Below are 16403 nucleotides of genomic sequence, written 5' to 3'. Positions count from 1 at the left end.
AGATCGTGTTAATCATCCCCCGCAACGGTCCGGTATTGCCGCCCGCCCGAATCCTGCTTCTTTCCCTCCGTCTCTCCGAACTCCTTCCCCGTCCGACCTGACCATGTTGGTGTCTCGGACGGTCGTCCCTATGACCCCTGTCGGGTAAGGGCCTTGAACTCCTCTCCCGGGGAGCCGGACGTCCGGCAGGCGCCGTTTCATTCCGGTATCCCCTGACATACTGTTTCAAATGTCCAGCCTGGATGAGCTCCTCTATCCGATCCTTAAGGGTCATGCAATCTTCGGTGTCGTGACCCATATTCTGATGGTACAGGCAGTGTTTACTGCTGTCGGCTCCCGGAGGAGTTGGACGCTTTTGAGGAGTCCGCATTACCTGCGTGCTCAGGGCTTCTTGCAATATCCTAGCCCGGGGGGCGTTGAGAGGAGTGTACTGAGGGAAGCGAGGGACTCGGGGACCGTCTCGCCCCTTCACACCACGTTGTTGAGGTTGACCCTGTTGTGTCCCTCGCTCTTATCCTTCGCGTCCTGCATTTCTCTCCTATAATTTTGTTTCATTTCCTCCACCCTTGCCTCGTCCGCCGCCCGCTGACGTAGCTCCTCCAATGTTTTGGGGGGGGGGGGGGGGGTTCGGCAGACACTCTCTTTAAAAGGTCCCGGCCTAAGAGCCGACATCACATATTGCAGGGCCATCTCTACGCTCAAACCTCTGACACGTCGTACCATCTTCGTGAACCGGTCCATGAAGGTTCTGAGCGGCTCTTCCTTTCCTTGCTTCAGATTCATCAAGTCAACCAGAGTGACATCTTGTGGTTGACACGCGGCGAACTGTTCATTGAACATGCCACTCAACCCTTTGAAGTTTTCTACTGAGCCATTGGGTAGGGAGTTGAACCACTCCAAGGCCTCGCCCTCGAGGGACAGAGAGAACGCCCGACACCAGATGGCGTCGCTCCCCGTCCAGAATGCCATGGCATTGGTGAATGATTTGATGTGTGCCTCGGGGTCACCGGTGCCATCGTACATTTTGAACTGCGGGGGGATGAATTGATCCGAGATGCGCACGTCCATCACAGCCTGGGCGAACGGTACCGGAACCGATGGCATCTCCGGTTTAACTAATACTAGGCTTTCCTCTCCTTTTTTCTTCTCTTCTTCGGTATTCTTCTGTTCCCCCTTTCCTCGATCGTCTTGACCTTGTGCACTACTATGAGCCTCTTTGCTACCCTCTCCGGTTTGTTTCTCCTTCTCCCCGCAGAGTTGAGCCAGACACTCGGCCCGCACAGCCGCCATTTCCTCTTCATGCTTTCTTTGCATTTCTTCATGTCTTCTCTGCATTTCTTCTATCCTCATCTCCAAAGCTCGCACAATTCCGCTCGCCTCGTCAGTGCTCGTGTTTCTTGTGGTCACCATTGGGTATAAGCCTCAGGCCCCACGGTGGGTGCCAAATGTTTCTGCTTTATGGGTCTAGGTCAATCCGAGTCCTCCACCAACCGTCCGCCTGGGTCCTCCGGGTGCCCGTTAATCGTGCTTGTGTTCCTATGACGTCCGGTCGGGTACCTGCTAAAAGCACTCCGACGCTCAAGTCAATGTTCAGTTTTAGGAGTTAGTGATAGAGAGAGAGTGAAATAAATGTGCATTAAATGTATCTGTCTACCTCTTACCTTTGACTTTTATTTATAGTTTTTTCCATGGGCCAGTGATTAGTGGAATCTTAATCAAGGCCCAATTGCAGGCCTGTTGAGGCTAATCTATTCTTACCTTAATCTCATGTTGCTTGTAAAGCTTTCGTTCTTGATTGCCACCGGCCGAACATTGGCCGGCCGTCTTTGTGGTGTAACAAGAAAAGATTTGACGGCCATCCTTGTGGTATGATAAGAAAGGCTGACGCGGGCCGTGCCGGCGATACAGTGAACATGGGGGTGTTGGGCTATCTATGATGAACTCCATGTGAATTCTTCCGTCTCTTTTGGGCCGGTTTGGGTCCAGCTATGACTGTTGACAGTCATGAGGACGCCACGACAGTGCGGTTCGTCGCCTAGGTTATACACGTTTCGCGATGATAGGGCGATGTTGACGACGGACGGTCGACGCCCGGAATGACTATTAGTCATGCAGGCACCCTTATAAGCTGACCTTTGCCCGGTTATGACTATCGGTCGTGCGTCAGTGACGTTAGATGAAATTCTTCAAGATTTTTCTTCCAAAGCGTCGAGATCAAACTCTAGTGTGACCGCTCGGCCTGACGTAGGTACAATTTCTAAAACTGACTTTAATTCTAATAATTAAAGTCAGTTTTTTTGTAGTAGAAGGTGCGAGAAAATCAAGAAAATATCTTCAACAGCAGCACCGTCAATTTGCAGAGGCGCCAAAAATCTTAGAAGAAAGATATAGTTGGATTCCTCCGTGGCATGTAAAGTTTAGAAAGTGTGTCCCACGCAATCGCCACGTGCACCTCCCATTCTCTTACCCTCACCCGTGCCCTCTTCTTCAGCGATACGTTCTAAATTCTCAAACAATCACATGCTCTGCTTCCGTAACCATAAACCAATCTTACCTTCAATTCAAGCTTCTCCGCCATAGCCACAACCTCAACCATGCTTGCAATGCAATTTGGCACGCGCCCTCACTACCCTCCTTCACTGTTCCTGAGCAGCTCCAACGCTTGTTCATCCTCTCGCATCCTCTACAGCAACAGAAACAAGCAGGTGTACCTTGTTCGCTCCAACGTTGGAACCCTCAACCTTAGAGTTTTCGCTGCGTCTGGCAACTCCTCATACAAGATGAACCTCAACGAGTACCTCGTTACTCTCGAGAAGCCCCTCGGCATTCGATTTGCGCTGACCGCCGATGGCAAAATCATCGTCCACTCTCTCACCAAAGGGGTACCCTCTATTCATTCTTACCTCGCTCTGTCCCAATCACGTTAAGATCTGTTTTAAAAAAACCATTGTATTTTTTTGGATTAAATAAGTTTTTGTTACCTCCAAAATTTGGACCGATATATCCTAAAATCATTTAACCTATATGGACATTTATTTGTTTATTTTTCTGATGGTAGGGTAATGCAGAGAGGTCCAGGATAATTATGGTTGGTGATACTTTGAAGAAAGCTGGCGATTCGTCTCAGAACACTCTCGTTGAGATTAAAGACGTTGGAAATACACAGTATGCCTCCTGATTTTGCTCTAGCACATGTTTGGAAACCGTTAAGTTCAGATAACTGTAATTATAATATTACAGTAATGTGACTATAAAACTAAAAGTTTAACACATGGCGATAAAATTTCACGCAGTAATATCTTTTCATAATGTATGAAAGTGTTAACTTCGATAAAACTTTCCCTTCCTTTCATTTTGTGTTTTGTTTTTATCCAACAAGAACAATTTCATTCGATTCCAGGTATTGGAGTAAAGGCACGGACACCTTGAGTGTTTTTCAGATTGCACACCATACTCCTTTTTTCTTTATCTTTACACAAATACCTTTCATTGCTTGAAAAGCAGTACACTGCCCCCACTTTTACATTGCTCGAATTCCTTAATTGTTGGAAAAATATTATATTGTGTATGGTTTGGTGTACCTGTAAGAGACACATTGTTGTAAATATTAAAGAAGCAATTGAGTTGTGTGCATTCTCAAAAAAACTTAGGGATGCCAACGTGATTTATTCTACGAATAACTTAGGTTTGAAATTGTAGATGCAGTTACATAGTTTCCTTGCAATCTGTTGTGATCCTTGAAACTCTGGGAAATTGCAGACAAATGTAATTTGTGTGTAGTCGCGATGAGTCTAAAATCCATGACACTGGCCAAAATCATGGTTGCGGAAAGTTTCTGAAAACCTTGATATAACCATTCACGAGCATTCACTTGATAACCCAAGTGGTGGTTCGTGACGCGGAAGTGCTTACTGGTGGTCAATAGGATTGAGAAAAGACAGAAGATTGGCATTATGTCATGGATGCTTTAGTTTCAGTTTCAGCTTCTGCTTGATTATTATTTTTTTCTAGTAATTTAAAAGAGAAAATTCTCAGTTCTATCTCAACATGGTATTATTACTTCTGTACCCTTTTACTCTACTAGAAATCAGTTCTAAGGTCGCTTAAAAAGGAGTGAAGACTCATGGACCATCACAATGTATTATGTTCATCAGTGTGTTGTTTTTATTTTTTTCAGTCTTTTGGTTTCCTCAGGAAGGTGCTAAATGAGCAAACAAGTTCTTTTAGTTTGGTTCTTGAGAGGCCCACATCTCCTTTTCCTATTCAAGTACTGCACAAGATGAATGATCTCGAGATAGTCTTTAATAGAGGGCGAGTTCCTATTGTCACATGGAACAAGACCCTATTGGCATCAAATTTACAATCATCTAGTGAGAGCAGTGCGAATTCTGGATTTTTGATGTTCAACTCAAAGTTTCTCAAACCAAATGCAAACAAGTTATTGGGCAACCAAAATCAACGTACCATCACCCATGGTGAGAGAAACTTCTTTGCTGAACACACACCACAAATTGCTTGTGTTTTTACTGAAGAAGTGTGTGGAGATGGAGATTGGGGTCATGGAAGTTTCCCACTCGAGGAGTATATTCAGGCTCTAGATCGTTCCAAGGATGAGATGTATTATAACCACTCTCTTGGTATGCGTTATAGTAAGGTATAACATTCATTTCAATGTCTTTATTACAATTTTTTGTTTAATAACACACTTTCTATAATACTTATAAAATATTGATATGTTATAAATTATTAGATTACAGAGCAAATATATGTGGGATCCTGTATACAAACAGAAGATGATGTAGAGACGTTGTCAAAAGTTGAGGTATGGACATTGCCACCTTGATTTCATAAAAGCCTCCCTAATCCTTGTTTAATGCCTTATAGTCAATGTGCAAATGAATTGCTTAATTCAATCTTCAGTTGTGAAACTTGAATGTGTTTAATAGGAAAACATTTCTGTAGCTGTCAAGTATCAACCAATATTTGGCATTTAATTCACTGCAGTAGTTTGCTAACAAAAATAACTTCCGCCCTGAAGTATTTTTAGTCAAAGGTATGTTGTGGCATGAAAAGTTTTTGGATTCTGAATGTGCACAGTTCTTTCTGCTTTTAGTTAGTTACTATTAGCATCTCCTAAGCTAACAGCGAGTCCTATCTTTTTATGTTCTTAATTACCCTAAAAGTTGTTTCTTTCGTACTATAATAACTTCTATACGAAGTTTTCCTTTTATATCAAGCATTATATCCTTGTCATTATAGTAGGAATATTTCTGCTGCAGGGAATTACTGCTGTTCTGAACTTCCAAAGTGGAACTGAAGCCGAAAATTGGGGAATCAATGCAAAATCAATCAATGAATCTTGTCAAAGGAATAATATTCTCATGATCAACTATCCTATTCGGTAATATAGGGTTCAGAACATGCTAGTTTATTTAAATTTTGCAAAATTTATGTAATAATGATAATTTGTCTTCTTTTAGGATATCTTCATCAAATAACTTAATTAACTACTTTGTGAATACTTACTTATGATGTAAGTGTATAAGTTAATTTTTTTTTTCTTCATATAAGATTTAAGCTATTTCATGATTGAAATTAATGAAAATAGCATATGGACATATCATAAACTACTTTTGTAATCTCTCTTCCAAATGTCTAGACAAGTACTTATATCAACAAGATAAGTCCAAATAGGATATAGATAAGTTCTTCCAAATGTACTAAAAGTACTTTTTGAAAAAGAGGAATATAAAACATGAGACGAGGATTGAATTATGTTTTTTTTTTTTTAAAGAGATTTTTAATACAAGAATAGATTTTATTTAGAAAACCTTTAATGTACTATGCAAAGAAAGGATAGTTTTACAATAAAAAGTTATCATATTAGGGCTAAGGCGATACATTAGAAAGAACTCGCAAGAATTTGTTTTCTGTAAATTTTAAGATAAATTGATGTAAGGTAGATGTAATGAGTAGCATTAGGGGGCCTGTTAGCAAAGTTACTTTTCATATTATTTCTAAAATATATAGTAGTCATTAGTTGCCAATTTGTTGAGATCAACTTCTTAAAACAAGAAGCCAGTGGATTTTTGGGGACCTAGGTTTATACATAAACACCCTTGTGTAGTTTGCGTGCAATGGATCAAAATTACAATTTTAAAAGTTGTTTTCCTTTGATGCTTGTTACCTAGGAGGGAGTGTAGTTACCGTTATTACAATTGGTATCAATTTTGTTGGGTTAAGATCGTGACCACGAAGAGCTTGAGACTCGTATGGATTCTCATGAGAAGAACCTCTCTAGTCTTCAAGAATCAATGTGACACTCATGGGAGACGGTGTAGAAGTCTATGGAAGGCCTCACAATGGTGATAACATCTCTTACATTTGAACATGTACCACAAGAGGAAGAACCTCATTGGGAATAGTCTTAAATGGTTCCTTTGGTGATTGAATGGGTGCAAATTCCATTTCCTTCCTTTGATTGTTCTAACTTTCATTCCTAAAAACTAAAGGAAAAAAATTCTTTGAACTAGAGAGATCTTCCGAAGAAAACAATGTTATTTATGGTTGTTATCTATGAATGCAAGGCTTTTTCTTGCCAAAGGCATTACATGTAAAACATCAATAATAAAGAAAATTTGGCTATAGATCTGATAGAAGCGGCTCCAATCTTTGAGAATGGATGGCTCCTTGGATCATAACGATGCAGCGGAATGAAAGCACGGTTGAAGACGGTGGTGCAGGTAAGGTGTTTGAAGTAATGTTTGACGGTGTTTGGATGTGTATGTGGTGAATTTCTAACTCAGATAGCCTTCCAGCGGGGAAGGGAGCTAGAGGAAAACAAGCTAAAGCAGCTCTAAGGTTGAACTCAAAGAAGTAGTGGCTGGATTCAATTCAGCAACATATCACTATATCAATTCAAGTTAACTTTTACAAAGGATTGGAGCTCTCTTTTATATATGATGAGAAGCTCTCAAACGTGCAAGGAAAGCTACATGTTTAAAACGTGCATGAGCTAAGGAAAGTGTGCAGGAGACGCTTCAAGGCTGGGTCACATGTTTCATGTGGGAAGCATTTAAAACGTGCTTCAAAGAAGAGAAGCGGATTCGCTACCGTTGAGCGGCGACAATGCAGCGCTGAGCGCAGGCAGTCACTTGAACATGCACTCTTCTTTTGGTTCCTTTGCTCTCCTTTGCTTGGCTAGCCACTCACGGTGTATAGGCATGGTTTCCAACCTTTATTGGTGACCTACAAAAGGTTAATGCAATTAGTTAAAGAGAAACTATCTAAGACTTAGATAAGGAAAGAGCTTTAGAAGTGTTTATTTTACTTCCCTTTCTTTAGTCTTAGTTTAAGTTGATACTTCTTTGGATGGGAAGTCCCTAAAGGGGTTGCTATTAAGATCTTTCAAGATGTAGCCAATTTGATATGGGGGCATTTGATGATACAATAGTTGAACTGCAAAATTGTGACAAGAATGGCCTTTACATGATTATCTTGAAAACATTAAAACACTTATTTGAGCAACCTCCAAAAACATTGATGTAGAATTGGGGACTAGAGAAACTTATGGGGTTGGACTTCAACATCAAGTATAAGAAAGGAAAAGACAATGTGAGTGTAAGAAAGGCAAAGCCAATGTAGTGGCGGATGTGTTGTCATGACAACAAAAAGGTGGTTTAGCTGCATTACATCTTACAACCCCGACCATAGATGCCCTAAGAGGAGCATGAAGGTAATGATAACGGCGGAAGATAATGAAGGCAGGGAAGAAAAGGAAGAAGAGGAGATGGAATAGAAACACATGGAATTGTCATCTTTTTCAGCAGGTAGCCTAACCCAAACTTATAGGTACAAAGGGAAGGTTTACAGTAGAAGAAAAACTGTATGATTTAGTTTATTTTATGACAGATAGTTTTAACAGTTTGTAAGGTAGTTATTTATCTGTAGTTAGTTGCATCTGACTTCTATAAGGTAAGAATGGATAGTTTTAGCGGTTTCTATCTTTATTTTTGTAATTTGTGAAGGTTAGGGAGTGAGAGTCTGATTCTCTCTAATAACCAGAAAGTTGTATGTTGTTTGGGTCCTCTCTTTAGAGGAAATTTGGTGAATGTTATATTACATTTTATCGTTTAACCAAGTTCATTTGTATAGGTCTGCAATACCTATCATTGGTATTCAGAGCCATTTACCTGGTGCTGTGGTGGCTGTGTGGCATGGTCAATACGAGAATGGAGGCAAGATTGGATGGTTTGGAGCACCTAGTGCAAGAACAAGGAATATGAAAATCAGAGAAGGTTCCACAGGTTGGAGGAAATGATTATAGGCTGACAGAGTTGGTGGGACGTTCACATCCTTTGGTAAACCAACAACGGGTAATGCTTCTGTTGTTAAGGAAGGCAGTAATGAAGTAAGGAATGAAAGTGGACGTTTAGGAGTGATTGGAAAAAATGGAAGAGTCTAGATATTCCTGTTTTTGTAGGAGAAGATGCTTAGTGCTGGACTAACTGGTTGGACATATATTTCTGGTTGAAAGAAGTCAACGAGGAGAAGATGAGGGCTGTTATGGTGGCTTTGGAGGGAAAAGCCCTGAATTAGTTCTATTGGTGGGAGACTTGCTATCTGAATCCCACATGGGAGGCTTTCAAAGAGGCAATTGTTCAACGATTCCAACCAACAATGCTTCAAAATCCTTTTGAAGTCTTGATTAGGCTTTAGGCAAATTGGGAATGTGGGAAAGTATATTGAACAATTTGAGTAATATGAGGGGTTCTTGAAAGGTATAAGGCATGATTATTTGACTGGCATTTTTTTAAATGGATCGAAGGATGAAATAAGGGTGGAGGTTAAGTTGTATGAGCCCAAGAGCCTTGCTGAGTAAATGATGAAGGCTCTAATGGTGGAGGAAAAGGTTCATATCACTTCCAAGGGAGCATCTTTGATGGTGCAGAGATTTAATACTAACTTCAGACCCTGCCACAAACTAGGAGTCACTCTTTGGAGGGTGGACGTGCAGCCGGGTTTTCCAATTCATCCAGGGGAGGAGCTGAAGGCAGTGGCTGTGTGAGTACTGTTAGCAACTCTGCATCTCTGCATCTGGACTACAACAAAAGAGAGCACCCCTTCTAACAACCTTCAACATTTTCCATTTTTTTTTTCACTTCATTTGTCCCTGTTTTCCCCTTTGATTGTTACTTTATGCAGTGAGTTACCAAAAGATGAATAAACGAGCATTATTTGTCGTTTAATATAGTGATCCTAAAGTCAATTGAAGAAAATTAAGTTTCATGGGGAAAAGACATTCAAAGTACTGATGACTCTAGTTTGGCTTCCTCTTAGACTATGATTTCTGGTTTTATTTGAGCCTTCTTTAATTCTGTTTGTAGGGAGGGAGATTCTTATGATATGAGGAAAAAACTCCCATTTTGTGTGGGGCTCCTACTACGTTTGCTAAGGAAGAATCTTCGTGTTTTTGTTACTTGCACTTCTGGATTTGATCGATCTCCTGCTTGTGTGATTGCCTACCTACATTGGATGACGGATGTTTCCCTTCATGCAGCATATACTTGGGTAACTGGGATGCACAATTGCAGACCTGACAGGTTCACCTTGACAAACTTCAAACACTTTTAGCATCATATATTTACTGTTCATTTGATTCTGTTAAAGAGGACACTAGATCATGAGATGTATTCATGTAAAAATGTTTATATTTTATATGCAATCTATAAACAAAGGGTAATTATGCAAAGTTTCTTTTTCTTTTGGGGCATGGGACATAATTATCTGAGTTCTGTTTGAGACTGAAGAATTTAAATTAATTATTAGCTTTCAGCTGAGTTCCCTGGGAAGCTTATATGTAATCCACTATTTTCTATGATTTGTATGTACTTTTCGAATATTAGTGAATTTCTTGTGGAGATATCTCAGAATATCTTTATGTTTTCATGACGGTCTATTTTAGATATTCATTTTTGGTTTCTTTCACTGGCCACTATTTGTGTGGACTGGAAAAAGATAACAAGGCAGTTTTAAAATGGGATGGAACATGACATACGGCTCTTGTTTGCTTTATGTACTTTTAGAAGAGAAAAAGACAACATAATTCTACAGAAGTGTTGGGAAGGGAAATATTGAGAGACAGAGGAATATGTATTACAGAAGGGAATTTAGAAATAAAAGAGGTTTATACAGAGTTAGTTGTTTTGGGGGAGAGATTTTCTCAGAAAGTTTATAAATAGTTTCCTTTTGGAGGTTTTAGGGGTCTTTCTTTTAGTTTTGAAAGTCTTTGACTTTGGTGACAGGGAATACCCTGTGGGAAAGGAAGTTGTTCCTTTGTAAATATTGTTCTTTTACAGCTAATAGTGAATAAGTATGACTAATAGTGAAAAAGTACACTTGTGGGTTTATCTTTGGTTCTTTTCTATCTTGTTCTTTCATCACTATTTCTAGGTGCCTAACAATTTAGTCCGACCTGCTGGACCAAATCAAGGGATCATCATCTTGGAGAGTTGCATAAGCACTTTGGAGAAATGGGCCAGTGAACAAGAAAGAATGGTAGCAGAATTAAAAATGGATATGCCCATTGTTGAAGACAGTTTGTCAGAAATGAAAGAGATTCTACGAGAAATCAAGAAAGGCAAGAAAGGAGAGAAAACGTTTGAAGGAGGAGAAAACTCGGTCAATGGAGATGATAGGAGGGAGGAAAGATTTCTCCAGGGGAACAGATAGAATGAAGAGGGGGCTGAAACGTTGAGATCCTCGACAAAGAGGGTGGAACTACCCACTTTCAAAGGTAAAGATCCTCTGGGATGTATAGTTTGAGCGGATAAGTATGTCAATCAAGAGGAAAAACTACAATTGGCTCTTATCAGTATGAAAGGCAATGCTCACCATTGGTTTAAGTTTTAGCGCCAGAAGAACAAGAACCCCATCTTTGGAGGAATTTACAATGACTTTGAGTAGAAGATTTGGAGGCAAAGAACACAACAATGTTTATGAAAAATTAGCAGTTGTACACAAACATGAAAAGGTTGAAGACTACATACAATAATTCAAATTATTAACCAAATGTTCAGAATCAGATTCGTCCACACAGTCCTAAGGATTTGATAAGGGAGATTGCTCATGATATCGAAAAAGCTATGCAAGAGTGATGTCAGATTGGAGACCTTCTGATGGCAATCTCCTAGCTAGGTTAAGCCTCAACTAGAAGGAAAGTCATGGTGGTGGTTGAAGGTTGGGGTGGTTGTGGAAATATGGTGGAAAAGAGACTAAGGGTCTTGGTCATGGGCTATTTTATGGTGATGGAGGTGGCATGCCTAATGCTTTAAGAGAGGTTAGGCCAACTCTTGGAGAAAGGTGCCTAGAGGAGGCCACTAGGATTGTTTTAGCCTAGAGTGACCTACTAGAGTAGTATGACTCAAATTTGACAGCATTACATGAGGGGGAGACACCTTTATTTATAGGCTAAGGTGTCTCAAAATGGGCAGAAACATAGACCTAAAAGAGCCACCTTGGCTAGCTTGGAGAGCAAGGAGAAATCCTTTCCATTATGAGAAGGACAAGTGGCAAAAATCCTCTCCAATGAGAGGGGGACATGTGGCTACTATCTATGGAGAATCTTCTTATCACTCAAAACACACACTCACTCACCAGATTACTGAAACAAAACTGTATTATTATTGTAACCAAAGAATACAAGAATAGGAGAGTAGTCCTTCCTCCAAGGGTTTCCCTTTGACAAAGAGCCAAAGCTCAATCTACAAAATTATCAAAAAGTACCCTGACACAAGACCTCACTACCTTCTTATAAAGGTTCCCTTAACCAACTAACAACTAATTCCTAATATATTTCCTTTTATTCTACACATTACATCCTAACATTACACCCCGCTTAACAACTAATTCCTAATATATTTCCTTTTATTCTACACATTACATCCTAACATTACACCCCGCTGCAAAACAACCTTGTCCTCAAGGTTGGAACCTTAAACTGTTTCCTCTGAACGTTATATTGCAGTCCTGCAAAGAAATATCCCTACCATTGGTCTTCTGGTGTTTTATATGTTTGTGACAACCATATCTTGAATTCTTGAATGAAAATTTTCCCACTCCCAGTCCCTACCATTGCTACTGTTTGCAATTTTAAATCTGGGGGCTTGGGTGGTGGTCGATATGAGAGGTCCTCCTCCAATGACTTCCACTCTTCCTGGATTCCTTTAGTCCAATTTTGTGAAATCCTCAAATTCACATCTCTGACTTCATCAGTTCTTGTAGCAACACCACTTTCGACAGTTGCTGCTCCCTTATTTCCAACAAAACTAGATTTAGCAGTATAACTAGAGAATGGCTGAAAGCAAAAAACTTTCTTCAACCACATATCATTACTAAATCCAGTACTAGGAAAATTAAATTAAGATCCAACCATATTTGAATGATTCACAGGGTTACCTCCATCTACTTTCAAATTCTCACGTAAAATTACCACACTCCCAATTTGTGTTACTGCTGCCCAACTCTCACATTGCTCCCTTTAACTATCCTCGGTAGAGTTGTTGCCAGATTTTTCGAAGAAAGGTTCTTGGATTTTTGTTGCCAGGTCTTGAACCCTTGGATTGCATTTTCTTCCATATTAGTGACTGTTGGGTGAACCTTTGTTGATCCTTTGATGTTCTGAACTTCAAAAACATCTGTTGCCCTTGTTGTTTGACCCTAGGTGCCAATCCCTTCAATTGTGGACAACTCCATTCCTTCAAGCCACGGGAAAAGTGGTTCTTCATCTGGTTTATTTCCTTGTGGACATCTTTCTTCCTTCTCTTCATCATTAGCCAAGTACTCTCCTTCTTTAGAGAATTTCTTGCCTTTCTTGATGTCTTGCAGAAGTTCCTCTCTTGCTTTGTAAACAGCCTCAATTGGGTTGCTCTTTGACACCATTGTTTTAACCCCAATCCTCAACAATTCTTCCCCCTTCTTATCACTCAAAACACACACACTCACTCATCATATTACTGGAAACAAAACTGTATTATTATTGTAACCAAAGAATAAAAGAATAGGAGAGCACTCCCTCCTCCAAGGGTTTCCCCTTCACAAAGAGCCAAAACTCAATCTACAAAATTATCAAAAAGTACCCTGACATAAGACCTCACTGTCTTCTTATAAAGGCCCCCCTAACCAACTAACAACTAATTCCTAATCTATTTCCTTTTATTCTACACACATTATATCCTAACACTTTTCCGTTCCTAGAGTGACATGTGGCCACTAATTAGGAATAAAAACTCTCCAAAGAGAGGGTAACATATGGCATGACAGCCAACCCCTCCTTGTCCACCAAGTTAGATGAAACTTTGTCCACCCTCTCCTTATTCTCCTTATTCAAAGTGGCTTTGAAGGAAGGTTATTTAGTTTTACTTGATGAGATTCAACTTGCTCAACAATCAATGTTAGAAAATGTGTACAGGGGGAGACAACAGTCCAAGCGGAAGCACAAAAGTCACCTCAACAAGGGTTAGTTTAATAGCAAGAGGGCAGCTCCGAAGTGGTCATATGGGAAAACACTTCTGCATCCAAGTTCAATTTTTAGAATTCAATCTTGGGGACAATGTTGTTCTGGCAGCGGTGGGTATTGTTAGGAAGGGAAAAAGGGAAATACTGAGAGAGGAATGGGTATTATAGAAGAAAATTTAGAAATAAAAGGGGGTTATGCAGTTGTTTTGGGGGAGAGACTTTCTCATAAAGTCTATAAATAGTTTCACTTCGGGAGGTGTTAGGGGTATTTTTAGTTTTTTGAAAGTCTGACTTTGGTGACAGGGAATATCATGTGGGAAATGAAGTTTTTCCTTTGTAAACATTGTTCTTTTACAGCTAATAGTGAATAAGTGCAATTGTGGGTTTATCTTTTGTTCTTTTCTGTCTTGTTCTTTCATCACTGGTTCTAGGTGCCTAACAAAAAGTGGTACATTTTGGTTTCACCTTTTAGGAGAATGAAATCAGTTAAATTGTTCTGATCTATTCTGTTTGCTTGCCAATGGCTTATGGTTATTTGTGAAGATATTAAAGATTGTGAATTTTTAGTGATGGTAGTAGTTTTTTAGCAAATTGAGTATGCTGTAGGAAATGCTAGGTAAATTATTATGCTTTTTAGTTTGAAATAGAAATTTGGTTTGATATAACTTCTCACCTAGAAAAAGCATTTCACCGAGATGTAATGCAGGCCGGCAATTGCATGGGCTACTTGGGATCTTATAGCCATGGTTGAAAATGCCAAACATGATGGACCCCCTACACATGCTGTCACATTTGTGTGGAATGGTCATGAGGTATGAAGTTATATTTCCATTGCTTTTTTGTAGCTAATTTATCTTTTTGATTCTTGGGTTAGAAGTTTTTTTGTTATACTAGTAAAATTGATCATTGGTAGTTAATTTTAATCCTTTCTGTTCTATATTCCTGTATTTGAGTGGAATGTTCATCCCATGAGGGCATAAACTTGTAATATAGCTTTCAATGTGGCTCTCGGGCTAATTTATCTGTTGATTCTTAAACAGGTTCGAGAGATTAAATCATCACCGTTGTTATTTAGAATTATCATAGTTTCAACGTTAAATTGTCCTTTTGGTTTTAATGTTTCAGGGTGAGGATGTAACTTTGGTTGGAGACTTTACCGGAAATTGGAAAGAACCAGTAAAGGCAAAGTTCCAAGGTGGATCAAGACATGAAGTAGAAGTTAAACTTCCACAAGGAAAGTATGTGCTAATTTTTCTATTTTTTTCTTGAGCGGTGATACTTTCACAAACCTTTGACAACTCTTTATAATAATATTTTATTCAACAATTTAATTTTTATTTTAGTTTAACATTTAATTTAATATTTTATCATTGATCACAGTTGTTAAATGAACGTATTTTTAAAACGTGGAGTCAAAATAATTTTTTCCTTTTTTTTTTTGTAGATTAAGTATATCCTTTTCCTTTTCTTCTCAACTTGATGAACAAATTGGCTAAAGACTCCTCGCGAGTAATTTTTTAATAGTCTAACTAATGCCATTTGTTTACTTTTTTTGTTGTATGATTTTTTATATCACAAGCATAAAACTGTTCCCACTACCCCCTGCTTCACCATTCACCCAAAACAATTCCAGACAATTTAACGATGTTTCCTAGATTTTTTGACGATTTAATGATTTTGTTGCACTTGAATGTGTCATGATTCGTTTCTATCAGGTATTACTACAAGTTCATTGTAAATGGGCAATGGAAGCATTCAACTGCTTCACCAGCAGAAAGGGATGACAGGGGAAACGTTAACAATATAATTGTGATTGGTGAAACTGCCAATGTTCGGCCTTCTATTCAGCACCAGCTGAAAGTATGTTTCCAATTAATATCTGTGTTTTGCATTTTGATTTATCTACACTGTATGATGTGATACGCTTCCTATAGTAGAATTTTTCTTGTGCAATTATTTAGGCACTGGCAACTGCAGCTTAGCTGATCTAAAGAAATTATCTTGGATTAAAAATTTGATTTCTGCTTTTGCTTATTGCTTCTAATACTTGATTGTGAGAGCAGTCTGCATTTCCTATATTTCTTAACGGTTGCTGCATTTGTGTGTTAAGTAAAAGCTTAGGTAGAATTCGTATGTCATGTATTTCTTACAACAAAAATTAATCTTTTAATCACTGCCTGATCTTTGATGTTCTAGGATGCTAACGTTGTCAAGGTGATTGAGAGGCCTTTGAATGAAAAGGAGCGGTTTATGCTGGCAAAAGCAGCTCGTTGTATTGCTTTTTCTATCAGTCCGATCACTTTGGCCCCCAAATAATTTCACGCAAATACTATAATGTACAGAATTGCAGTTGTTGCACTTGTTACCGAGGCCAAAAACATTTGGTCACAGCAAAGAGTAATCACACGCTGGGTATGTCTTGGCATATTTAATGCACACTACCAAACTTGCCTATGTTGCTGCAGGCCTACCCTTTTTCTTCATTCTGTTATTCGTATTAAAAATCGTAGTCATAGTATAAATTCACATTTATGTAGTACTGGCTTTCAAATGTTGGCCCAAGTAATTTGCTTAAATGGATTACGGATGGGTGTCTTCATAAATAATAATTTCAGTTCATAGCATTTTATGTAATGTTCTTATAGTTGTGAAGTTGTTTCCAGTGCTATTTTTAATTCCGTAAATCAGCATTCTTTGTTCTTTCATTTTTAGCATTTAAATATTTCATTCTGGAGCATATATATTCCGTAGTTTGCTATTTTTCCTTGTTTATCCAGACAGTATACATTCTAGAAATCAAGTAGTTATATAACTTGAACCAAGACAAAAGATCAGTTCTACACTACACATACGGTTCATATATAATATACAAAACATCACAAACTTTC

General features: G+C 39.0%; 1 protein-coding gene across 1 annotated transcript; it reads left to right on the top strand.

The window, feature by feature from the left end:
- Positions 1 to 2362: 2362 nt before the first annotated feature.
- Positions 2363 to 16167, top strand: LOC106759479 (phosphoglucan phosphatase LSF1, chloroplastic). The gene is made up of 10 exons (XM_014642664.2): positions 2363 to 2882; positions 3059 to 3165; positions 4195 to 4654; positions 4751 to 4822; positions 5280 to 5401; positions 9387 to 9602; positions 14222 to 14327; positions 14641 to 14753; positions 15231 to 15375; positions 15712 to 16167. The coding sequence occupies exons 1-10, from the start codon at positions 2595 to 2597 to the stop codon at positions 15829 to 15831; spliced, it is 1749 nt and encodes a 582-aa protein (XP_014498150.1). The 5' UTR covers positions 2363 to 2594; the 3' UTR covers positions 15832 to 16167.
- Positions 16168 to 16403: the final 236 nt, after the last annotated feature.

This window comes from Vigna radiata, chromosome 4, assembly GCF_000741045.1.
Source record: "Vigna radiata var. radiata cultivar VC1973A chromosome 4, Vradiata_ver6, whole genome shotgun sequence".
Lineage (NCBI taxonomy): Eukaryota > Viridiplantae > Streptophyta > Magnoliopsida > Fabales > Fabaceae > Vigna > Vigna radiata.
Note: the sequence above shows the minus strand (reverse complement) of the source record. Positions and strands in the feature narration are given on the sequence as shown.

What these genes read in the sequence shown, in the direction of transcription:
- LOC106759479 (XM_014642664.2), top strand. Translation starts at nt 2,595, where the DNA reads ATGCTTGCAATGCAATTTGGCACGCGCCCTCACTACCCTCCTTCACTG. An exon ending in CACAATTGCAGACCTGACAG is followed by an intron (nt 9,603 to 14,221) that starts GTTCACCTTGAC and finishes GATGTAATGCAG; the next exon opens with GCCGGCAATTGCATGGGCTA. An exon ending in CTATTCAGCACCAGCTGAAA is followed by an intron (nt 15,376 to 15,711) that starts GTATGTTTCCAA and finishes TTGATGTTCTAG; the next exon opens with GATGCTAACGTTGTCAAGGT.